The 24,540-nt window shown below is 40.9% G+C and overlaps 1 protein-coding gene across 8 annotated transcripts in view; it reads right to left on the reverse strand.

Moving 5' to 3' along the window:
- Positions 1 to 2: 2 nt before the first annotated feature.
- Positions 3 to 24,540, reverse strand: part of si:ch73-103b11.2 (myosin phosphatase Rho-interacting protein) — a 49,625-nt gene continuing 25,087 nt past the window's right edge. The window contains exons 5-27 of one of the 8 annotated variants that reach the window (XR_002278083.3): positions 23,979 to 24,063; positions 20,218 to 20,256; positions 19,404 to 19,629; positions 18,464 to 19,016; positions 17,078 to 17,219; positions 16,846 to 16,962; positions 15,033 to 15,089; positions 14,839 to 14,907; positions 14,648 to 14,737; positions 12,793 to 12,902; positions 12,603 to 12,641; positions 10,881 to 11,658; positions 10,666 to 10,782; positions 6,123 to 9,854; positions 4,860 to 5,007; positions 4,677 to 4,782; positions 4,317 to 4,476; positions 4,130 to 4,234; positions 3,949 to 4,035; positions 3,665 to 3,827; positions 3,120 to 3,205; positions 2,880 to 2,964; positions 3 to 1,362 (exon numbers count right to left, since the gene is read on the reverse strand). Coding sequence is in view for 5 of the 8 variants with exons in the window: in XM_020637521.3 (XP_020493177.2) it covers positions 1,291 to 1,362; positions 3,120 to 3,205; positions 3,665 to 3,827; positions 3,949 to 4,035; positions 4,130 to 4,234; positions 4,317 to 4,476; positions 4,677 to 4,782; positions 4,860 to 5,007; positions 6,123 to 9,854; positions 10,666 to 10,782; positions 10,881 to 11,658; positions 12,603 to 12,641; positions 12,793 to 12,902; positions 14,648 to 14,737; positions 14,839 to 14,907; positions 15,033 to 15,089; positions 16,846 to 16,962; positions 17,078 to 17,219; positions 18,464 to 19,016; positions 19,404 to 19,629; positions 20,218 to 20,256; positions 23,979 to 24,063 (7,081 nt within the window). In the remaining 3 variants the exon portion in view is untranslated. The remainder of the gene's footprint in view (positions 1,363 to 2,879; positions 2,965 to 3,119; positions 3,206 to 3,664; positions 3,828 to 3,948; positions 4,036 to 4,129; positions 4,235 to 4,316; positions 4,477 to 4,676; positions 4,783 to 4,859; positions 5,008 to 6,122; positions 9,855 to 10,665; positions 10,783 to 10,880; positions 11,659 to 12,602; positions 12,642 to 12,792; positions 12,903 to 14,647; positions 14,738 to 14,838; positions 14,908 to 15,032; positions 15,090 to 16,845; positions 16,963 to 17,077; positions 17,220 to 18,463; positions 19,017 to 19,403; positions 19,630 to 20,217; positions 20,257 to 23,978; positions 24,064 to 24,540) is intronic. The other 7 variants (XR_002278084.3, XM_020637521.3, XM_020637524.3 and 4 more) reach the window with 7 other exon arrangements.

A 24,540-nucleotide genomic window follows, 5' to 3' on the forward strand; every position in this document is an offset into this window, starting at 1 on the left:
TGTTAATATAACTCAAAGATGTCCAAACACTTAATTTATTTGACAATATACGTTAAAATGAAAATAAAAAATATTCATATATATTTCATATAGAGCTAGTGAGCAAGATACAAGTTTAAAACAAAACACAGAAGTCCTCCGTGTGGCTTATATATACAAGGCGTGGTTTGAATACTATACAGTGTGTATCATAGCTGCACAGGTTTCATGGATGTTTATATTCTTCTCTTAGCTGAGGCACGACTAGTGAGAGGACAGGGATCGGGCCAAGTGCTTCAAGACTGCCGCTTACAGTAAAACATTTCAATCTCAACTTAACAGTAGGACTTGCAAAGCAAAGCTTATTAGTGTTAAGAGTTCCACACTGAAGCATTAGGAAAAAGAGGCATCATGATCGTTCTGCAATTCAAATGACACTGTACAGTCATGCAAAGTCCAAAATAGTTTGAAGTATCCAGAGCTGATTTTCTCACAACAAAGCGAAAAGTTTGCCAAAACTAAGCAAACACAAATTTAAGATTTTAAGAAACTTTAAAAAAAATAATAATAATCCAGTTTAACAAACAAGTCACAGTACACTAAATTTGACAGAAGTCTTGATTGTTTGGTTGCACTGTGAGAATTGACTTGAAGTCACTATACCGCTTTGAGACAAATAAAAAAAAATCCTAAAGTAGTCAAGTGATAAATGCAATCCCAGCCCTCTTCCCGCTTCACACACAGACACTCCATTTTTATAAAACTCTCATACATAAGCAAGATAAGCATCACATTGATTTCCACTATCAATCAAACCATAGTTATAGTACAGCAGATGCAAACCATAGTCTGACAGAAATCCAGTAGTTATGTACAACAGAACTGGTGCAAACATTAAAAATGAGATAAAGTGTAACAATAAAATACAGCAGATACTTAATTTGTATTGGGAGATATATATTATTTATACTGTGTATTGCTGTCTGTTTTGGCATTCAGGATGATCAATGCTGGCATGTATCCCTCGAACAGCATTTGAACACATCTCCAACTTGGACAGATTAAACATTGAAGTAATACTTATAGAAACCCTTCAAAGGATTCCATTATTACAACCTTTTTTCATTAACTAAAAAAAAATCAAACAAAAAGATAACTACTTATCAAGCAGCAGGTCCAAGTTTAGAATTGACCTTCAAAGTGTTTTTATTTCCATTTCCTGTAAGAGTCCCCAGCTGAGTCTGCCACGCCTGTAGCAATCTGACCAATAGAAACAAGGCGAGACCGAGACAAATCACTGCAGATTGATATTTAAATCTTTTTGGAATCTTTTGCCTCGAAAAGCTTCATACGCTCCTGCACAGTTAGTCCCTCTTTCAGGCTCTGTTCAAGACAAGACAAAGAAAGTGATTTGTGATTCACAGATTACACAGGTATATCTAATCTCAAGCAAATGTGACAGGCAAAAGTGGTGATGCTGAAACATTGTCATGCCACACAGAAGGAACTCACTGGTTCACACGATGCACAAAAATACAAACACTGAGAGTTCAAAAGTCAAACACACACAAAGACAACAGTTATAAAAAGAACATAGAAAAACAATGTTAAACATATGGGATATATGAAATTAAATAAAGATTAAGTAAATCTGCCGACCTTACACCTACATTCCACTTATGTGACGGGCGTACATCTGTAAATTTACGGATGGATTGATGATGGTCTGGATATTATTTATGATGATGGTAATGACAATTGTTTTTGTTTGATAACGATGACTTATAAGATGGTTTCTATACTGTTTAGAGCTCTCAAGAACTGCCCTCAATGTTGTGCTTTGCCTCTGGTCACTTCCTGTCAGCACCTGTGTGTCCAATCAGACTCAAAGCTGATCGTTTGCTCTTACTGACGTTGTTCCCTTTTTTCTAGATCCTTGCTTGTGTTGTACTTAATCTCTGATGTACGTCGCTTTGGATAAAAGCGTCTGCAAAGTGAATTGTAGAATTTAAACCTGATAACGACCTGTAGCTGTGGGGGAGACACTCATATAGCATGTTTTTTTAGCCATCTAGCAGTTGGGAATATGTGTTTAGAGAATATGTAACTGATAGTGAGGATGACTGTATATCAACAATCTGACTGTAAATAATGTCTAACAGACTTGACATTCAACATAGGCCACTGATAATGGCCTGTTAGCAAGTTAGCAGCCTGTTAGCTAAGCTAGCACATGTTCTCTCTGAAACCCAACATAAAAGTTATATTTTTTATTTAATGTATTTGAGGCAAATTCAGGACTAAAAGATTAAAGAGGGAAGCGCTTTGCAGACACGTTTGATATCATGGGGATCCCGTCTCTTTACACACATGTACAGTATGTAAGGAGGAAACGTTCACCTCTAAACCTGTCTCATTTACATGTATCTTGATTTTAACCTGAAGTGAAACCACATCTTTTTAGTTTTCCAGTTAAGGTTTTGTAAAAATCAAATAAAGTTAGAAGTATGCTAGAAGGGGGTTGTTTTTAAATCAAGATTGTCAACAGGTGTCACCCTGTTTCCAATCTTCATGCTAAGCTAACCTATTTGGTACATAGACATGTGAGCAGTATAAATTAGTCACAAATGGATGTATTTAATGAAAAGCAGACTACTTTAATAAGCGTAGAGATGGGAAATCGATCACCAGAGAGGTTTTTACATGTCTGGTTTTTACTAGTTTTTGGACACTGTTTGCATCACTGCTTAACAACAGTTAATTCTCATGTGTTTGATGTTCAATTCAGGGCTCTTGAGTTATTTGCAGTGCAGGGAGGGGCAAAACAGAAAAGTCGGTGGGGGTAAAAATCATGCAATAGTAGTTAGGGCATGCTTTGCTCTACATCATGCTATACCTACAGAGCACATGTTTGGGCGGGGGCTGAGGGGGGATCACCCCACAATAGGAGTGTCAGCTATCCCATGAGACCTGTTCAGTGACGGACTGATGGACAAAACACACACATGACTTACAGGTAAACATGTTGGGACAAATCTCTACAGTATGTGGTGGCTAACAGAGACAAAGTCCGTCTGATTGTTAGAATTTAAAAGCTGAAATCCAGGAAGGACAAACGCATTGTTACATCTGACACTCACCTTTGACCGTACACCTCTGGATTGCCTGGAGGTGGATGATCGTTCTTTTTTTAGGAAATCAGGGTTACTTTTCGATTTCATGATATCTAAAACAAAACGAAGGCATGTCATTGCTACCATTGATGTGAATCGGTACATCAGGATCACAAGTGTCACAGCAAATCCTTGAATGACTACTGAATACTGTAAATATACAGTAAATACCTCAGGTCATTAGAAACCTATGGACCTCAGTTCTTTCCTTCTAAGTTAATTTATTACATTAAATACTCAAATAACTGGTATTCAATTTATCAACGGTTCAAAGGTGTTAAAGTTCAGTCCTGAAAACAATACTCTTGTTATGCTCCATATTAAATGTATAATTTATAAAATGTTTTAATCTTTCATTACAGTGTTTAACTCTTTACTGACCTCACTGCTAACAAAACCTTAGAGATAAAAAGAAACGTCTTAATGAATATATATTTAAAAATGTAACACAGAACAATATAATATGAGATAATGTACATTACAATATCATAACATCAATATTTTATATTTACCGTATCCAGATGTGACTGTGCCATCCACAGTCTTCTCGCCCAAAGCTTCTGTGGCGATGAGCAGCTTCTCCTTCAGTTTGCTGATGTCACAGTCGGCCTTTGCTTTCACAATGCTGAGCTCCGTGTAAATGTCCTTATATTTGTCTGTGGCGTATTTCTTGTCCTGTTGAAATTAAACTCATGATACTGCCCTCCTTTTTTCGAATGTGGTTTTAACACATGAAGATGTACAGTTACAAACCTTCCAAGACACTGATTGTTTGAATGACATTCAGACTGCTTACCCTTAAAGCCAACTGCAGTTCATCTTTCAAAGAGTGGATTTCCTGTTTCAGATACTGGATCTCTGACTCCTTAATTCGTAGCAACACCTACAAAATAAAGAGACACACACATTCGATTAAAAGAGAAAATCTAACTTGTGTATTTGTGTAAGTGTGTATTTTGCACGGCATGTTTACACACCTCGAGTTCATACACGTCTTTGCCCTGGCTAAGTGTTGGCGCTGTTTCACCGCTGAAACAAGAGCGCATCCGAGTGATCTCTACTGACAGCCGGTTATTCAGTTCCTGTTGTAGGGAATACAGTTATCTTTTAATCTGCAGACAGTATTGTTTACATATGTACGTGTGCATGTATGTGAATTCAGACCTGGTTGTGAGCATTCAGTTCCTGGTTCTCTCTTTGACACTGCCTGAGCGCTTGTCTCTCGGCCTCCAGGGCCTGGGCCAGGTGAGCATTCTCCAGACATTTCTGAGAGTATTGCTCAGACAACACCTCCAGTTCTCTCTGGATGGACTGCAGCTCCTCTCTGCACAGTCACATAATCACAATATCAAATAGAATTCTTATCCCATGTTGAACAATGGATGTCTCAAATTCTGCAAGCTCTAAACTTTTTATGGTTTTTTTGAATAAATTACGAAGTCAAATTAATACATTAACATGAACCATGATGTGTCCTCTTGGTAAATTGTAAATGTCTTAATGTTGCTGTAGGAATAAACTTACTCATATTGTAAGCGAAGTTCATCAATGTCAGAGTTCAGTCCACTGACTTGTGAGCGCTGGGTCTTCTCTAGCTCCTCCTTGTGGGCATTCTTCATAGCTTCAATAGCTACACAAAATGACAAAAGTTTAATTTCTTGCTTGAAGTGTAAGAAAAAAAGGTTGAATTATGTTGACATTCTGTACCAGCGATTGTAGCAGCGGTCTCCTCTGCCAGAAGTCTCTCCCTCTCTTCCATCAGTTTGGAAATCTCCCTCTGATGCTGCCTCTGGAGGTCTTGGATTACCTTGTGGTGCGTTTCTTCCATTGCTGCAAAGCCACGTTCACAAGTGGCCTATGGAAAATAAAATGTAATAAAGATGTCATCACCAAATGCATATTTCAACTTCAACCTACATTTTAACAAGTGACTTTTAATCCAGTGCAATATCTACAAGGCTACAAAGTGTCATGCAAAATTCAGTAATAAAAGCCATGCAAGCATTTTAACGATTTCAAGCTAGTTTGAGAGTGAGTAGAAATAAACTAATCCAGCTGAGCCTTTTTGTTATAAACAGAATAAGGTTTCCTTTGATTATTGCATGTGGAAAATGGTATGTTGGACATGTGCACTTTTAATAGTAAAGATGTAAAACAATTTGCTTTTCTGTATAATGTAGAACTATTGGGGAAGTCTCAGTCTGAGCCAGGAGGTCTGGAGTCTTTTGGGAGATACTTTTTTCCATCTATAAATTTTGACTCATTTTTTAATGTTATGTCTGCTCCTAAGATTTTAGCAAGAGTGCAACTACTGTGTGTATCATCAATGGATGCAGAAGGTGCTAAATTTAAAAAAAAGCTTCAGTGTATTTTAGCTAAAATTCTCTGTTGAGAATTGAAGTGCTGAAATCTGGAGGGGACAAGCCAGGGGAACCAAGAATCATAACTTGATGATTGCTCCAGGCCATGAATAGATGTTGGTGCCAATTGATCTTGTGGATGGGGAAATAATTCTCATTCTAAAAAAGGTACATGGTAAGTCTGGATCATCCAATGTAATCCTTTCAGTAGTTGTTGAGGTACTTTGGTTATAACCAAAGCGGTAGACTGACCAACCATGCCATCCCTGCAACCATTACAGCATGACCAAAAAGGAATTTTGGAGTTTATATAGTAGCAGGTATTATGGTATTGAGGACCTCAAATGTGCAGAATAAAGATTGGGACACTGCTCAAAGCTGCAATTACAAGTGAACTACAATTTGAAAAGGGAGCAGATGCCATAACTGTTGCAGGTTTCATGGGTGAAAAAAATCAAAGCACACCATTTCCCAAATTAAAACGCTTTGTGCATATTAGTGGAATGATAAACAAAATCAGCAGGCAGCTCAGCTATTTAACTATTAATATTCTACTCTTGTTTCTAATTGAAAAAAATATTTCACTAAGGTAAAATGAAAGAGCAAAAACCTTAAGACTTTCAAAGTCTCTCTGGTATTTCTCTCTCAGGCTGGCCACATCTCCTTCTAGGTGCTTGTTCTCTAGTTCGTCCCTCATGGTGTTCATCTGAGTCTCCAGCTCTTGGATACGATCCTTCAGAACCACCATGGAGTCCACCTCTGACATGTTTTCCCCCTTCCCCTGTTCCTCCTCTTCCATCGGTGTAGCAGCCTCATCAAAGGGAAGCCAATGAGAACCCTCGGGACCTTTTTTGTCCTGTTGGTGCATTTGGACATGATGAATGTTTTCCATATACTGGGCATGTAACTTTTCAACCTCCTCTTTGTGGATATATTGGAGCTCACATATCCTTTGTTCAAATTGCTCCTCCAGTTTCCTCACATGACTCTCGTGCCGTTCCTCCATTGTGTTCATGTCCACCAGCAGAACCTCAAGCTTCCGTTGACTGTCAGCCGTCGTCTCTATGAGGGCCATTTCTGTTGAGACACGGCCTTTCTCGGCTTGGCTGAGTTCTTGCATGTGTCTCTGTTTTAGCTTTTCAGTGTCCTTCTGGAAATTCTCCTCCAGGAGACCCAGTTGCTTCTGCTGCTGGCAGAGCTGGTTTACACGTTTGCTGACGTCATCCTTCAGAGTTTGGTTCTCTTTCTGGAGAGCGGATATTGTTCGTTGGAAGTTCTTGCGCTCATCCTCTAGTGACGCCTCATATTTTTCTTTGATTCTGCTGACATTGTGTGCATGCTGCTGCACAAGAGCATCCATGTTCTGGCCTGTCTGTTTACACCAACCCAAGTCCTGTTCATGCATTGTCCGTAACCTGCATGCCACATAAGCCACTTGAGCTTGGATGAGGGCTTCGCGCATACAAAGAGACATACTAGTGATGCTGTGTGAAGATTGGTGCCCAAGAAGAGCATGGACCATTTGGGCCAGTCCAGGGTGGTTTCCACCACTTTCTATCTCCTGGGAATATTTATGGAGGATTGCTGCTTGTCTTTGAAGCTCGTTAGCTAGGCTGTCATGTGCATTATGAAATGATTCAATGGTATCAACGCCACAAGAGGGCATTTCAGAAGCCAACTGTCTCTCTACAATTACCTCAGCCAAGTCTCTAGCCTCTTCCATTTCAATCTGTTCCATATAGGGAGCAAGTTCAGGAGGGCGAATGTCTGCCAACTTGTGTTTCTTAAACCCAAAGTTATGTTTGACTTCTTTTATTACATTTTTCAAATCAGGTGTTTTGGAAGCTTCAATAATTGCTTTCAGAGCCGTTTCCCTTTGATGTAGGTCATTATGAGCTTCTGTCAACTCCCTTTTCAGTATTTTGAATTTCTCTTCATAACATTGTTTAAGGTGTTGAATAGAGTATGCTAGCTCTGCTTTAATGAAGGTGTGGAAGATTTTGTTGGCATCTATATCTTCATCAGCTGAAACACTGTCCATTTTGGATTTGGCAACATCTAGCTCAGCTTTCTCTAAATCTTTCCAGAATGCACCTTCTAGCATCAACTTCCTGGTTAAGACATCAGCATAAACTACAGCCAAGCAATCTTTGTCACTCTTTTTAATGTTCTCTATGTCTTCCCATATCTCGGCAAGACCTTGCAGGACATCTGACTTTGAAGTCTGTATCAATAAAGCCATCTTGTTTAAAACAACAGCCTCAAAAGACAACGTTTTGGCAAAGAGGTGCAAAGTATCTTTATCTACAGTCTCTGGAATTTGTTGGACAACTGATGACTGCTCTTCCGATGACTTTTGTCCTTGTCGAATGTACAGAGATGCATTGAACAAATCGTTCTCTATCTCTGACAATGAGTGCAGCTGTGAATCAGTGGTATCGTGAGAGCCACTGAGAATACCCCTGACTTTCTCTCGACTGCTTTCTACACACACCAGGGCCTTAGCGTAATGCTTATTAGTTGCTATACTGTGTAACCCGCTTTCACAACTAAACTCTTTATCAGACTGGGTTTCTGTCATTTTTTGATCAATCTCTTTGCTCATGTCTTCTGCTTGGGTGGAGTGTTGCTCCTCAAGATTCTGTGTGAGGTTTCTTAATGTATCCTCAGTGGCCAGCAGTTTGGTCTCTAGGGCATGTATGATTGAGATAAACTTCTCTGGGTCACTACTGTGAGGGCATGTTGCATCAGAGGAGATTATTCCTTCACTTAGCTGCATGTCTTCATTTTCACTCTGATGCATTGTTTTTCTTTTGTCTGAAAAGTTGCTCACCTGGCTATTGTCCAGGCCCTCTTGATTTATGTACTTATGGCACTGAATAGTGGAAAAACGTATCCTTGGTCTCTTGGCTTGAGACTCCTTCTCATCAGTGGAGTTATCTGACTTGGATCTACTGTCAAACAAAAGTTGGGGCACTGTGTTTGCTGATAAGGAGAGCGATGTTTTAAGTCTAGCTTTCTTGCCATGTTCTGGTATTTGCTGTCTTTCCATGTGTAGGTCAGCATAGCCTAGCTGCAGGGCATTAAGATGCTGCTCTAGCTCTGCTATGCGGTCCTCTGCAACCACAAGCTTGGCTTGCAGATCCTTTTCAGCACTACAGGGCTCAACCCTATTTAAGAGACCTTGACTCATTTGACAAAGAAGCTCCTCTTTAGCTTGTAACTTCTGTTCCGTTTCCTCTAAGCTGTTTCCGAGTGCAGCCATTTTGACAAAGGCCTCCTTCAAGTCTTCTTCCTTGCGTTCCATCAGCCTCTCATACATCTCCTTAGTCTGCCGGATCTCCTCCTCTTTTTCTCGAAGGAACTGGCTTATTTTCTGAAACTCTGTGGTAGCCCTTTCATATGAGCTCTCCAAAGTGTAGTAATCTGCCTCCTCTGATTCCAGGCGATTGCGGAGCTTATTCACCTCACGGTCTGCTTCAGCGATCTGATTGAGAAGCTCCTGACAGCGGCAGGTGAGTTGCCCTCTCTCTTCTTCTAGCCTCTGCACACTCTGCCTTAGTGACTCCACCATGTCAGTCTTCTGGGCCAGTTTCTCTTGTAACTTCAGAATCTCCTCCCTGCTTTCTTTTCCTGCAGAGGCCTGCCTCCCTCTTAAGAGGGCCTCTACCTGCTGCTCGGCCTCCAGCAGCCTCTTCTCCATCTCTTTCTGTGCAGCTTCAGCCTCAGCTAATCTCCTGCACAGGTTCTGTCTCTCCCTCTCGTGACTCTCTTGCATGGCGTGCTGCTCCTTCCTGAGGCGCTCCTCCTTCAGTGCCTGACCCTCTTCAGTAGCACCGAGCCGAGCAGTAACCTCTTGTAGTCTCTCCTGCAGCCTCTGAATCTCTCTCATGTGGTCTCGCTGCAGAGCCTGCTGGTGCTCCAGGTGTCTGAGGGCCTGGTTTCTTTCTAAGAGACTGGCCTCTACCTCACGAAGTCTATCTTCACTGTCCTTTAGTTGGGTTCTCAAAGTCCTCTCACCACGGCTGTATTCCTCCTCGTGTTCTTTTGAGCGCTCTTGCTCTAGCTTGAGCTCATTGCGCATTCTGGCCACAGCCTGTTCACTAGCCAAGATTTCAGCCATTGCAGACGCTAGTTTAGCCTGCAGAGCCTGAATATCGGCCTCATGGCGGTCTACAGCGTCCTGGGCTTCTGTGTAGCTTCTCTTCAGTGTCCGGATGTGCTGCTGTGCGAGGTCCTGCTTGTGCTTTTGGGCCTCCAACTCCCCCTGCAGATCTTGATTAAGGGTATGCAAGCGTTGCCATGGCACTCTGTGCGGTGAAGAGGAAGGGGGTGTTGCACTCTTGAAAAAGATTGTTGACACAACTTGTTAATTATATCACCTTACCTTCCATAGCATATACGGAGAACCACATCTCGTAGGTTACCAAGGGAAACAAGATTTCTCCTTTTTGCTTATCAGTCTCTCTTTAGGGACGATTTTTTTCCCCAAGCTTCCACTGTGCTTTTTCAGAGGTGACCCCCCCCCCCTCCCCTCAAACAACTATGTGACTATTGAAATGATGGTAAAATGAATTAAAAAAGAAATACTTTATAAACTAAATAGAATTATAATCTGGCTTTGTGATACTTCACCTTACAACTTCAAACTGCAACATGTAAATAAACAATTAGTAAATGCAATTCTGAAACACCAAACAACGTGCAGAAATCAAGCTTGGAATGGACACACGGACAATGAACAAATGAAAAGAGAGAAAAAGCACAGTGCAAGGCTTCTTACCTCAAGTACATCAGATCAAATCAATTAGTTTCCCAGGAGATGTGAAACTCCGTAAAAACAGTTAGTGAAAATTCATGCTAAGAACACCCCAACCATGCGCATCAGAGAATAAGCACCCACACCAGTTAGTAGAATATTAAACAAGTTACAATAGAAATATATACACAGTTTAAAAGTGCATGAAAATGTGTAAGAAACAAAGTTTGAACAGTAGATAAAGTAATATAACAAATATATCATCTCGTAGGCTTAATGTTCTAATAAATATAACACAATATTTTGTCATTTGAATTCATGTAAAATGCTATTGTATACAATTTACATTTTAAAATGCATACTAATCCTGCACAATTAATGTTGAGTGTATTACCTGCAGTACATAGCCATCTCTGGCACTTTGCTCTCTCCCGAGTGCATCTTCTAACTGCTCTTTTAAAGCGCTGTTTTGCTTCTGCAGACAGTCTAACTCCTTCTGCTTCTGTCCTAACTACACAAAGAAGCAAAAAAAAAGAGAAAAAATAATGAATAAATGTAACATGAGGGGAATCTACAAACGTGTTAATTACCCTCTAAAAGGCAACGTACCTCTTTGTCTAGCAGCGCAGCTAGCTCATGTGCAGGCAACCTGTCAGAGTTTCCAGAGTTTCCTACAGCCGAGTTAATTGGCACTTGTTTCTCTTCTCTGAGCGGTGTGGTCTCCACCTGATGCCATCGCTGCTCAATCTCTCCTTGGACATCTGAGGTTCTGTTGTCTTTTTTAGCATCACCTGCAGGATGCATGGCTGCAGGGTGGTCTACTTCCATCCTTCCTTGCTCTTGGCCTTCATGCACTGATGACGCTGGTGATGCAGTGTTAAGCGTGGACATCATGGTGAGACTAACTGTATTTGGCATCTGAGTTGCACTGGTTATGCAAGGTGGAGGGACACCCTTCCTTACATTCTCTTTTTGTGCTTCTTCTGGCATGGACTGTGGGTGGGAGCCTGACACAGAAGAGGTCTGGAGCGAGGAGGTAGACACGGGAGAGGACCCTAAGGAGGATGCAGAGGATGAGGGAGAGCAGTATGAGGACGTCGTGGAGAAAGATGAGCTGAGGTCCACTGTGTCTGCTCGTTCTTTTACAGGTTTTGCGGCCTGTTCCATTTTGAATTCGGACCAGTCGTAGGTCTTGGAGCGACCCTCTCGTCTGCGCTCACGGACTCTGCTTTTCCGCGGCTCAGAGGGAGGCGCTGAGGCATTGATGATGGCCTGCTTTCTGTTGACAACAGACCTGGGGGCCTCAGGACTGGGGCTTGGCTCAGGGGTGGCTTGTGGACATGGCTCTAACATCACTTGGGCTTGTATCTGCTCCTCATGGAGGGATCTGAATGAAAAAAAAAAAACAGACAAAATAAAAGGGATACATAAAATGGCTTCAACAGAAGGTGAAAATGAGATTTCTAACATCTACATGAGCAAGACATAAAGCTGGACAAAACAAGAACACAAACATTTATTGCATAGCAGAATCACCTAGTTGACGTTGAAACATTAAACTAAATGTGTCATGCGTTCAATGCAAAGAGCACATCAAAACACTTTAAAGGCACACTGAATTAGACTGAAAGCAGCTTTAGTGTTCACACTCATAATCTGATGTAAGCCTGATGGCAGATGCCAGCCCTTAGTTGCTATGTAAATGCAATGTTTTACAGCAGCTTAGTGTAAAGAATGTGTTTCCAGTAAACTGCAAACTGGTTGAAATGTGCAGTGTTATAATCTATTTTCCCTACCTTGTGTGGAGGTTAAGTGAGTGAGGGGGAAAATGAGAAGGGACAGTAGTCAAAGCAAGAGAAAGAGGTGTCTGTGAGGCATCTGTGCAGAAATACCAAAAGTATCACACACACTTTAGTAAGAGACACACTGGCAGAGTAACGAGTGTGACTCAGAGCATGTATTCAGTATCACATGTGATGAGCCATGTGTTTTTAAAAAATCATCAAGTAAACAAAAAAAAGTGATGTTCAAACTTGTTTCTTTTCAGGGAGGGGGCTTTTTTGTGCTTCAGTTGGTGATTTGTTTTTGCTGTTCTCAGAAAATGATCATTAGATTGTTGCTCGACATCATGTGGGATTGGTCATTGTAGTTTGTTGATGTGATCGCAGTGTGTGTCTCAACCTGACAGGGACACATTACTCAACAATCACATGACACAGGGACGACAAACACGCCGGGCCTGACATTGCTGAGCAATAACATCACTGTTGGAGGTTGGGGGGTTGGGTGGTAGGTGGGGTGAGGAGGGGTGTCACACACAAGCACTCCAACCTGGGCTTCAGAACAGATAGTTTCAGAGAGATGTTTTTCCTGGAAGCAGGTTGAAAATACCATTTTGATGGAGGAAGAGAGAGAAGGAAAGATAAAGTGAGGAGGAGAGAGAGATTAAGAAAAAAAAAATGTAGAAAAGCAGTTGTTATATCTGCCGGTGTTGAAAGTGTTAATCCTCTTTGGGTATTACCGAGTGACATCAGGGGCGATGGTGGGTCGCACATTCTTCATGATCGCCTGAATCCAGTTGCGACGGATTCCAGAGGTCATGGCTGACAGGGTGCACGCTCCATCTTTACACTGGAAGCAGAAAGGCATTTCATCACAATGAGCGACAGGAACGAGGCTACATGTCGATTTAAATAACTTCCACACTTGTTAACACTTGTTTGTCACACGGACGAGCCTGAAATAAAATCAAGATATGCAGCAGTTATCTTGGCTCTATAACAAAGGCTGTTATATCAACATTGGAATAATAACTTAGTGAAATAAAGGGAAAAAAACTTTTGCCTAACTATAATCTGTTGTGCCACATGGAACTCAGACTTTCTGCTGTTGGAGGTTTCTAAGTGAGCCTTAAGCAGAAGTCTAAAGCATCACACTCGACAAAGCCGAGCAGAAGTGAGTGTTTTAATTCTGGCACTACACCCACAATCTCAACACCATGTACATAAGTGATAAAAGTAACACAGGATGCTCTTGTTTGACGTGCAGTACATTTCATTTTACAGGACAGAATGTCAACAATACTTTGCCATCTGTTTTTAGCAGAGTTTTGAATTATTAAAAAAAATAAAGGTTCATCTGAAATGATGCATATTTGAAAACAGCATGTTGCTCTTTTTTGTTCTGAAGACTGAAGCTGACTGTACAAACTATTAAGAGCTGTTCCTTTGTCATAATAAAGACTGACAATAAGAGTGGAGTAATCAGTGGTACACACACACAACAGCTGCTGTAATCTGTGCTGAATAAATCAAGTCTACCTTTCCCAAAATGCTTGTTTAAACTTGACCACCACTTCAGTAGGAGTAGAAACCTCCCTTTAAATATAGTTATCCTTTACCCAAAGTCCTAACCTATGCTTATTGAGTATGCAAACATTTTCACTCAAGCCTTAAGCACAGTGACATCTGGTGGAATAAGTGATTTCTAAAAGGCCGCAGTGATTCTTTAAAGCATCTGAAGACACAGAATGCCAGGTACTGTTCACACTGCAGAGACATCACAACTCAGCTCCACTATGCGTTAACTGCTATGACAGGACAACACCTCAGAGAGCACACATTAATACTGGAGATAATCATCTGTCAAAACCAAAACTACGGTGATCTCACCCGAAAAGACAACGATCCCTTTGTGTGTGCCATTTCAGACTTCCTCTAGAAAATCTCAGGAGGGCAAATGTAAACAAATGATTGAGCCTGCAGCTACAGTTGACCTCATATATAAGATTAGTAATGCAGTTTAACTCTATATGTAGCAGGGACATCAAATGGATAAGCAATGCATTGCAACGTGTGTCCAGGAAGTGTTTTGCCAGCAACAAGTGCTAAAAATGTTTAATGGACAAGGATTATATGACAAAAGTGTTCCCTCATAGGTTTCCAAGCAGGATCGGAAGAAATTGCACACACACATGATGCAATTATGGTCAGAAATATTTTTGAAACCTCAGAGTTAGGCAATGACATTTTTTTTTAATGACAGAGGTTAGGTAAACATATTGTGCAGGAAGAGGGCCACATGGGTTCAGAGAGACAAGCAGGGCTGGCAACGGCTGCAGCAGATTTAGACCATCATGATGTCACCCTCTTGTGGAGAGATGACAAGTCAAGTGACATCCGTCATGACGGACAAACAATCGTTTCAGACGGAGAAAAATGACCAAACCCGATACCTAAAGTTGCCCCCACATGGTGTCTAAGGCTGTTTATAGACCAGCAGGAGACAGCAGGGCTCAAGTGTGTAGACAAAGAGTTTCATCTTTGCTGTTGATTTACGACACAGGACAATCGATGACATGGAGAATAAACACTCACCACGATTTGAAAGCCGTAATTCCTCTGGACTGGGAACTCTTTGACATCGTAACATGTAGTAAGGTCAATCTCACCATCCAGTTCCGAAGCCTGAGGAGAAAAAAGGTTAAAGGAAAATTTTACAAATGGCAACAAAAAACCGACCATATATTCATATTTAATGGTCAGAAATCATGTAGTAAGACTTTTACCTCTTCAGCTATGGAGTCCTTGTAGTACCTCAGACTCTGATCTGTCAGGACAAACCAGTGTTTCTTCCACTGAAGGAGTAAAAGACAGCATTCATTTGATGACAACATCAGTCCTCTATGAGTATACGATGATCTTATTCAGGAGGGGAAATAAACAGATGGTAATTCAATCCCACCAACGAAAACAAAATTACCATTCCGTCGTCGTAGAGCTTTGTCATCCATCCTTTTTTAAAGTTCAGCAGATCTGGCTGCAAATCAGACATATCACAGCGATGATATGTTATCATTTGCAGAAGTTAAGAAATGATCAATGAAGGGTCGTGCAGCTACCATTGACAAATCATGATCACATTAATGCACAAAAAACAGAAAAACTAAAAAGAAGACAAACTTGAACATTTTTGAACAATTTTCCTTTTTTGTTATTAAAGAAGTATCCATCCTTCAGTGAGTTGCGGGTGAAATTCATGAAAAATATACTTTAAATTTCCTCAAACACTGAGCATGTAAGTGCATTTATTTACATTTAGGTCACAATCTCATGAGGTATATCTGCCGATACGTGGCTCCAGCTAAAGAGAGCGACTGGCGGGAGCTGGACTTTCCCAGTGAAACACAAACTGCTGCACATTGAAACCAAGCTCAAGTCTGTTTATAGACCTTAAAGTAAATCACTCGTCTTAAACCTGCTGCTGCTCTCTGAACAGTACCTTGCTTTTGTTGAGCTTCATCAGGTGCGGTGTCACCGTCTGGCACAGAGTCATTCTGATGGCTAATTGCCTTCACTTCATATGTTGACAATCTGTTTCTGTCCGTCTGTCCCGGGGACAAACACACGACTGTGGCTGCTTCTAAACGGGCTATTTATAATCAGCAGTAGCGTTGGCGGCAGTGGTGTGTACATGAATGTGTGTGTAAGTGGGCGAGTGGGGGCTCCGGCAGCTGCAGTGAGACCAACCACACGCCGGCTGGATCGCCCTAACAGCGCTCTCTGAACTGACCTCAGATCAGTGAGGTGTCAGACTGGTGGGAGTCAGACCTCAGGAGGATATCAGTGCAATCTTAAGCAACTGGAGGACATCTTTAATCTGTCTTATGAAGACTGGAGAAAACAAGTGCTGATGTAAGAGTGTATACGTAGATGCAGTTAAGAGTTTTGGTGCATGCAATATAAAGTAAATAAATGAACAATATCACATTTCCCAAGGCGTGTAGTCACTCCCTGAGCAGTCTAAATGACTTCAAGGCCTAGATTACATCATCTTCTTAAACAATGCTTACATATTCACCATAATGATTGAATCACTCACAATAATTACAATAATTAGTGTACTGAATCGTTTTTTTACTCCTCTCACCTACAGATTGCCTGATGGTCTAGCGCCCTGGCAGTGGTTTAATTTTCTACATGTGTTGTGTTGGAAAAGACAACTTTTATGATGAAACTTAAAAACTTTTAATTACTAGAACACATACCTATCATTTAAAATACTGTACATTCACCATGAAAAAGGTGGTTCAAACATTTTGCCAAATGTCATTTACATGTTGTCAATGCCATTGTCATCGACCATGCTCCTTTACTTCTTGAGATAGAAAAAGATAAATAAAATCAGCCCCCTGAATGTCCTTTGAAAGTATGAAAATAAAGTCTCACTTTTATCTCATGGAAGCGTGTTTCTTTTAAACCATATATCGCTAAATACCAAGTGTGTCTAAGTTCGTTGTTTTACCCTCTTGGTCATCAAGTTGGCACAGATGAGGAAAATAAGCAATACAATCTTCCCCAAAACACCAGACCACTGCAGCATGATGGGTTCAGTCCCTGCTGCAGGGTTTCTAGACATCTGACACTATTGAACACCTTTGGCAGTTTTTGATGCTGAGGAAGCGGTTTAGGATCAAATCCATCATTTTTTTTATTTCAATCCAGTGTTTGAGACCTTGAAAGGATCTAGCGGTTCATTTCTCATTACAGAATTCTTCAATACTGTCGGTACTCACCGTCATTGAGGACTCGGTGACTCTGCGATCCAGTGACTTTGCTCTTCTTAAATTTGCAAAAGTGGAGCTGGACACATCAGGGACTGAGCGGTCCTTGCCTGCATCCAGTGACATATCCTACAAATAAAACATTATCGGATATGAGACTCACTTATTATTTAGAAGGATTGGGTTTCACACATGATCACTTTAAAGCCACAGTTCTTCAGGATTAACAGAGGGACTAGCATACATGTTTGTTAGCCAGATAGCGTCTCTCGCTGCGGCCTTGTCTCTGGATTTGCATGGTGTTAGCGGGGGGCTCGTTGGTGCTGCCCGTGTCCATCTGTTCCAAATGCTTACCCTCCTCATATCGGCCGATGATTTGAGCACGCCTGTGGGACACAAACAAACCATTCCTTTATGCCTCATCCCTGATATAATAGTCTAAAATCAATACTTTTGATTGAGTTTAGCATCTAAAACAACTGTCATTAAACAGCAGCATATATCAAACATACCATTTTCTTTAAAAACACGATGCAGCATATCACCTTTTAATGGGGGCAGATTGGCATAAAAACAAAACTAAAAGGATGATATAAAAGTAAATTTGAGTCTTTTTTTCCATGATGTGTACAAGCTGTTTCAGTGCAGAATGCAATGCTGCCTTAACTGCACAATGTTTACATTTATTATAAGAAAGTCTGGCTTCATTCTAGACTCAAATTCGCTTTCATGATTAAGAATGTGCAACATGAGGTAGAAATAATATCCCCAAAGAGAACAATCCAGAGACACACCAAAGAATAAAAGTAATGTTAAATGACAAGAAAATAAACTTCAGAGAAAAAGGACTAGAATGGTGGATTAAGTGTTTGCAGAAGGAGCCGCAATGGAAACACATTAAGGTTAACTTAAGGAACTTGGCTTGTAAAGGTGTATGTATGTGGTTAAGAGTCAGACACAGTGTGCAAACCCACCACCAGAAACAACCACCAGAATATTTGAGTATTGCACAGTATACACAGGAAACCAGGTGTTTATGAATCAGGGCATGAGAGCGCTCCCAGGCAGTGCAGAGATGAAATGATAGAAAGCAGGAATCAGCGGTGACCAGCAGGGAACAGCATTGGGACAGGGGTGGAAGGGTTGGTTGAGCAATAGGTCTGAGAAGCTCTGTTCAGAAGCCCCCTGGAAAAGATCAAAACAACAAACTAGCAAGGTAGCAAGAGCAGAGAGTAGAGATCATAGATTAGAAAGTAACACATGCATTTAAAGCCTCAAAATCATTACTTGCAAACCACTGGTAAGCCAAGAAGGACAGCTTTAGCAAAAATGCTCAAGAGACCAAAGTGCCTCGAGGACAGCAGCCACAGGGTGGTGCTAAAAAACTGAAATGTGAATGCTTAAAGCAATGCATGGGCTGTATATAATGGATCACTTTGCATTTTAACCACATGTTTTTAAGGCTATGCTAAGGGCTAACAACCAGTGGCTCAATAATGATTAGAAGTCTTGTTTGGCTGAATATATCTGTATGTAAGTGATATATGTGCAGCCCTCATGTATTATCAGAAATCAAGTGAAAACTTAAATGTTCAGTTTTTTTTCTTTTAACTGATCAACAACCTCTCACCTGCGCTCCTCCCCAAACAGCCGAGCCACCTCCTCTCTGCCAGGACTCCGAGTCCGCACCCTCAGCTCTTGCCGCTTTTTCTCTGAGCGGAAGGCTTCGCGGTAACTCAGTCTGCGAGCACGGGGCACATCCGACAGAGCCGTGTATTCCCTTCCGGGCCGGCCCACTCTGCCTCCTCCACCACCACTGACACTGCCAGTGCTTCCTCTACCACCACCGTGTCCCTCCCAGGTAGGTGTAGTCACGCTGGGATCAGAGTCCAGCGAGCTCTGGGAGGAGCTGATGGTGGAGTAGCTGGGGGAGACCAGAGAACCTGGAGAAGGGAAAGGATCTTGGGAGGGTTGATAAGGGGAAGTTTGGGGGTCTGACTCGGACTTGTACCTGGGACTGGTAGCTCCTAAAGAGGAGGAGGATGCTGAAGAGGACAGGGGCAGATGCTGGGGCGGCTGAAAATGCGGTGCAGACTGTGGAGAAGGCTCTGACTTGGTCTTCTCCAGGGAAAAGTAACCACTCTCCACTCGTACCTTACGTCCAGTGCTCACAGTGGCAGCATCTGAAACGAGGACGCACAGATATAAAAACATCACAGACAATCAGAATCAAGGTTTATTTAAGTACATTTACTCATACAAGGAATTAGACTTGGTGTATTGGTGCTAAACAATTAACAAGGAAATAAAGCAGAACTAGCAACAACTTAAATAATACAGAATAAGAAGATATTACAATATATAAAATAGAATTTAAAAATGTAAAATAAAATGTAAAATGTAAAAAATAAAAAACATAAAATGAATGTAAAAAAGGTGCAATGTAGGAGCTGTGCAGTGGATTATAAGAAGAAAAAAAATGAATCACAAATCACAAAGAAGTATATTTTAGTAAGTAGTATTTGCATATTAAGTAAACAAATGGCTTTGCAGGTGAATCAAGGCCTCACCATCTTGAGTAGTGATACTGGACTCTGGCTGGCTCTGGTTCAGCTGGCTGATGCAGGAGGCACTGCGGCTGCAGGGGATGGTGGCCCTGCTCCAGCGGCTCTCCTCTTGCCACAGAGTGGCGCGGCTCATCGGGACACGCTCAGCGCTGGCGATGCTGCTGGGCAGGCAGGGGATGCTTCCCCCGCTGCTGCTGCTGGTCACTGTCACCTTGGCCGGGCCGGGCTCCTGAGTGGGGGTTTGGGATGGAAGGAGAGGAAGGGAAGAGGAGAGGACATGATGGTAGGTAAGGTCACAGAGAGACTACAACGAGGATTACGAGGAGGAAAGAGATAATGACAATTAAAATACTGACAAGTGAGCTCAACAATATGGAGGTTTTGGAGAAAATAATCAGTCCGACTCAGTCTTGATCAGTTGCTTGGAAAGGAGACAGAGACCAGCAGCTTGTCACAGATCAGGTTCATTCACAGAAAACACATCCGTATCAGTGAAGGACTGAGAGTGTTCTGCAGAGATGGAATCATTGAAAGAGAATTTCTACAGACAGAAAAATGTTAATAGAAATCTCTTTATCAGATAAAAGACTTCAGCTATGAATTTTGGATTCAGACTCCCAGGATCATTTACGTTAAAAAGAGAAAGCAAGATTTCCGAAGAAAAGCACATCCCCTACAAACATGCTGCTGATAATCACTCTTGAGAATCAGAGAGAAATCAAAAAGATTGTCCTTTTTAGTCACCTTTCACCTGGCTTAACTTTGATTATAATACATGTGACTTATAGGGGCAGGGAATCTCAAAAGTAGGACTCACTGGGTGTCCATTCATGTCTTCAGTAGCTGAAAATCCAGCCTGCCAATCACAGAAAGCTTTTAATGTTAATGTCTGGGTTCCATCTGTAACCATTAAAATCAGCTATATGACAAAGTCTCTCTCTCAATAGGTTCTTTAAAATGTTAACCATGAATGAATATCCCCCTTCAGTTACTCTATCAGATACAAATGATCCCAGGTATGCTCCCCCATAAGGGTTTAGCTCCTTTACTGTATATGGGTTTAGAAGACACATGCATCAAAATAGCTCCATAATGTCTCTCGTCCTCAGAGGTCTCGACCCACCAGGTATAAGAAAATATCAGCCAGGGGATCATTTGTGTATTATATCTGATTAGGTGCCTACATCTCTTTGCTTTGATAAGAAAGCTCAATGTTGAAATACCCCTGAAAAAACTATTATTTCTGAGAAATGTACGTAGTTTTTGTTTGGACTAATCCAATTACAGTTTACACCATTAAAGCATGGCATGCTGTCAGAAAATTAGAAGACAGGGGTGCATTCGAATTGTCATTTTTTCTTAAGAAGGTTCCTAACTGAGTGAAATGACCCGGAAGCAGTTAAGTGGCGGCCATGATAAGAGCCGTTCGAATTCTCTAAAAATTAAGGAAAGGTGGGTCAATGCTTCCTTTATAACCTCCTTTAGCATAGGATACACTGGACCATCCTTTACCAAAAAAGATGAGATATGACGTCCCACAATTCCTTGCGGCCGCAACATTTAAAGCGACTCACGCATCTGACCGTTCACGAACATGAACGATGATCGTAAAGTGACACAGATCATGTAAGAGATAAAAGATAAGAGACATTTTTATCAGATGATGTTTTATTCAACATATTTTATTCTCTTGCTATGCTATGTGCAGTTGTACATTTGTATAAAACATTATGTGTAGGTTATATCTTACATAAATGTAACAATTAATTTCATATTTACTTTGATGTTGATTTCTGAGTGGACAGGAAGCTGAAGGTTTCACTTTTCTTACTTTTAGCCTGGTAGTCTATATTTCTTTTATTTCAATCCCAACCTTGTGGTAATTAGGATTATTTCACCGGTAAGAAGGCACAGGGGAAAGTTTTTTAGATGCGTTTTTTGTAGTCCATTTTCTGAACATTGTAGTTTCAACACGGCAGACCTACGTCATTAACCTCCGCCGGCCCGTCGCATTTAATGACATCGCCTCGTGGAAAATGTGGTCGGATTGTCAGAGCAACGAGATCGCCTTTCCCTAAGTCCTTTATGAATTCTCCTAACATCTTTCCTTGACCTCATGACGTTTTTGCGGGGTTAAGGTAAAGTGGATAGTGAAAGGAGATAGGAGGGACAATTTGAACGCACCCCAGGTCTCAGGTCAGCTCTGTCTTTACTCCATTATGTGACATCCTGATTTTCCACCTGCAATAATATACATTAACTATTGACTTTGGGAAAAATAAGTGATTCCTTATTTGCACAAATTACGGTACTTGAGGGATCCCGCTTGATGTCTTTAAGTCAAACAATTGGAAGATACATTATTAAAAAGAAGGACTTTTTCCTGTATTTACAAGTAAGGGAATTTGTCATAAGGGACACCACAATCCTTAAAAGTCAAAGTATTTCAAGCTCTGAGAGACAAAATAATAATATAAAACAGCTGGGCAGCTCTTCTATATGCTTAAACCTGGGAAAGAGGCCTCAATGTTGCAGACAACTCCTGGAATGATGTTTGGGAGAATGCAAAAACATTAAAAGGTCTGTAACAGAGTGAAATCAATTTAAGTCATTGATTTGAAGGTGAGTTTTCAGGTGGAAATGTGAGATTTAAACGATATTAACCTTAACATATTTGTGGATACTTGTCGATATAGGAAATATCACATTCCCATCCAAAAACAACTGAGCAGCTCATTAGACAATTATAGATAACTACATCGGCAAGCAACGAGCCAGTCACATTATGGGCTGTGATTACACCGTGTTGTCCCTGACCTCTTCACTGTTATTTCAAGTGATGCTCATTTCACACACATGCAAGAAAAAAAATAATCTTGTTCCATTGCATCAACCAGGTTTTGTACTAAGCCTACACGATATGGAAAAAATATGCAATGTGCGTAAACACTGGTACATTTTTGAGGCCATTAAGATGTGAAATGCCATTTAAAAACAAAACATAAAGAGAGCATAATGAAATATAAAACATGTTTTATGTGTATGTGAAAATGTGAAAGTCTTGGGATGTGCAGAGAAAGACTTTAAATATATCACATGGGACACAGTGAAGGTCACGGCTGTCTCTCTGCAAAAGAGCCTGTTAGGGTAAAGCCAGCAGGGTCACAGTCTGGTTCAGGGCAGCGTCATTAGAGGAACCAGACAATCAACTGCAGAGACAATCTTGTGTACACTCATCACAAATTTGGCCTTACAACAAAAAGGAGGATGCAAAGGGGAAAACCATTTTCCACAGTGGGTGGACTGAACAACACTCAAATATTTGCTTCATTCTGTCATTATAACTATTTTTATAATACAGCTTTATGAAGTCCTGTTGTTTTATTTCTAGTTAACAAGCAGGAATTAAGACTGCACCAACATGAAACAAGCCTTTTTGTTCTTTTTTTATTGTCTTCAGTGTCTTTGGAGCTGTTGCCACATTTTTACAGCCTACACATAGGTGATGATTTTTCAAAAAAGGAAAAAATCTGTTTTGAGCGGGCGCACAAGGCTACAGGAAAGACACAGGGCAAAAAGCCGGGCAGATGATACAGCAGCTGCTGGACGTGACAATGAAACAGAGTGCATGAGCAAATTCAGAGGCAAGAGGATCATGGTCAGTTAAAGCTGAATGTTATTTTAGCTGGCAGCTGGCATTGTTACTCTTAACTGTTTGCACAGAAATGTTTTGATAACTCGCTTAAATTGCCTGCCAGCTAACCAGGTGATACTGTATTAAAACCAGAAGTTGGAAGCATAACAAAGCTTCTTCTAAAAAAGAAGCAGCCAATATGTACAATAGTACTTTATTACAACCAATGAAATGTTAACACTGTAACTCTTTAGCTAATGTCAGAAAAGTATGTGACATGCAGTCTGTGTGTGTGTATAGAACACCTCATGTGAGTTAAGAATGCAAATATGGATCGCTGTTGATCATGCTGTTGGCAGAAAAACAATACATCTCACTCCATCTGAGGGGAAAACAGCTGGTGCTGTTTGAGTGGAATGAAAAGCCTCCATGCTTACATACCTTCACAGCACATGTCCTTCAGAATATGTGTTATTCTCTTTTCTGGTTCTAGCAATGGTACACATTCGGATCACTTGTAATGTTTATTTCCTACAGTATGGATCTGAAAGTCATGTCCACGTTCAAAGTGTGAGCAGAAAAGCCAAATATAGCTCACTATCAGTCATTTGGAAAGATTAGATTTTTGGCCTTCACCTAAACCTTTATAACAGGCATGAGTATCAGAATGGTTGCTGCACCTGTTTCCAATACAACCAATGAGATTAATGACTTTAACCTTATAATTATCTAACTCATTTGTAAAATCACCCTCCTTTTTCACCCTGAGAGGAAAACTCTGTTGCTCCAGGCTTCACTGGAGAACCCTTCTTTAAGTTGAACATGCACCATCCGTACAATAGGAAAAGAAAAGTCGTTACAATAACATGAAGTTCATCTGAATTTGGTTCAATGTTAGCAAGGTAACAACATTTTATTATGGAGCGGGAGAAGAATGTTATTACCTGGTGAGTGGGAGGATCCACCTTGCGTTTCTTCTTCTGGTTCTGCTTATTGGTCCGGGGATAAACAGTCAGAGCCTCCTGCCACCTACACACAGTCAGATAGTCAAAGTGTTGTTCTTGGACCCGTGGTGGATCAATATATGATAAGAGACCGAGTTCTATGCAGCAAAACATAAAGCATTGTGCCTGCCAGAGAATGCATTTGCACAACAGGCAGAAAAAGATACAACTCTACCAAAATACACTTAACACCAACTTCTCATTAAACAGGGAGGTAGTGCACACAGAGCTTCTTAAAGCTTTCCTTTAGTATTGTGACATTATGTCTTGATCATTTATATATTTACTGGATCAAACTGTCCAAAGTGTTTACTTTAAATAATAATGATGAAGTGGACAAAATAACAGTTTATTTTATAAAAATATCCATCAAGATTGACATTTCATTCATATAAGACACAAGATATGAGAAAGCCCTGGATGTTTTGTGGAAAGAGTCACCGTGGTACAGAGCAGTTAAATACTTTTTTTTATACCACCCACTAAGTAAAGAGTCCCAGTA

The sequence above is a fragment of the Labrus bergylta genome, chromosome 21 (assembly GCF_963930695.1).
Source record: "Labrus bergylta chromosome 21, fLabBer1.1, whole genome shotgun sequence".
In the NCBI taxonomy this organism is placed as follows: domain Eukaryota; kingdom Metazoa; phylum Chordata; class Actinopteri; order Labriformes; family Labridae; genus Labrus; species Labrus bergylta.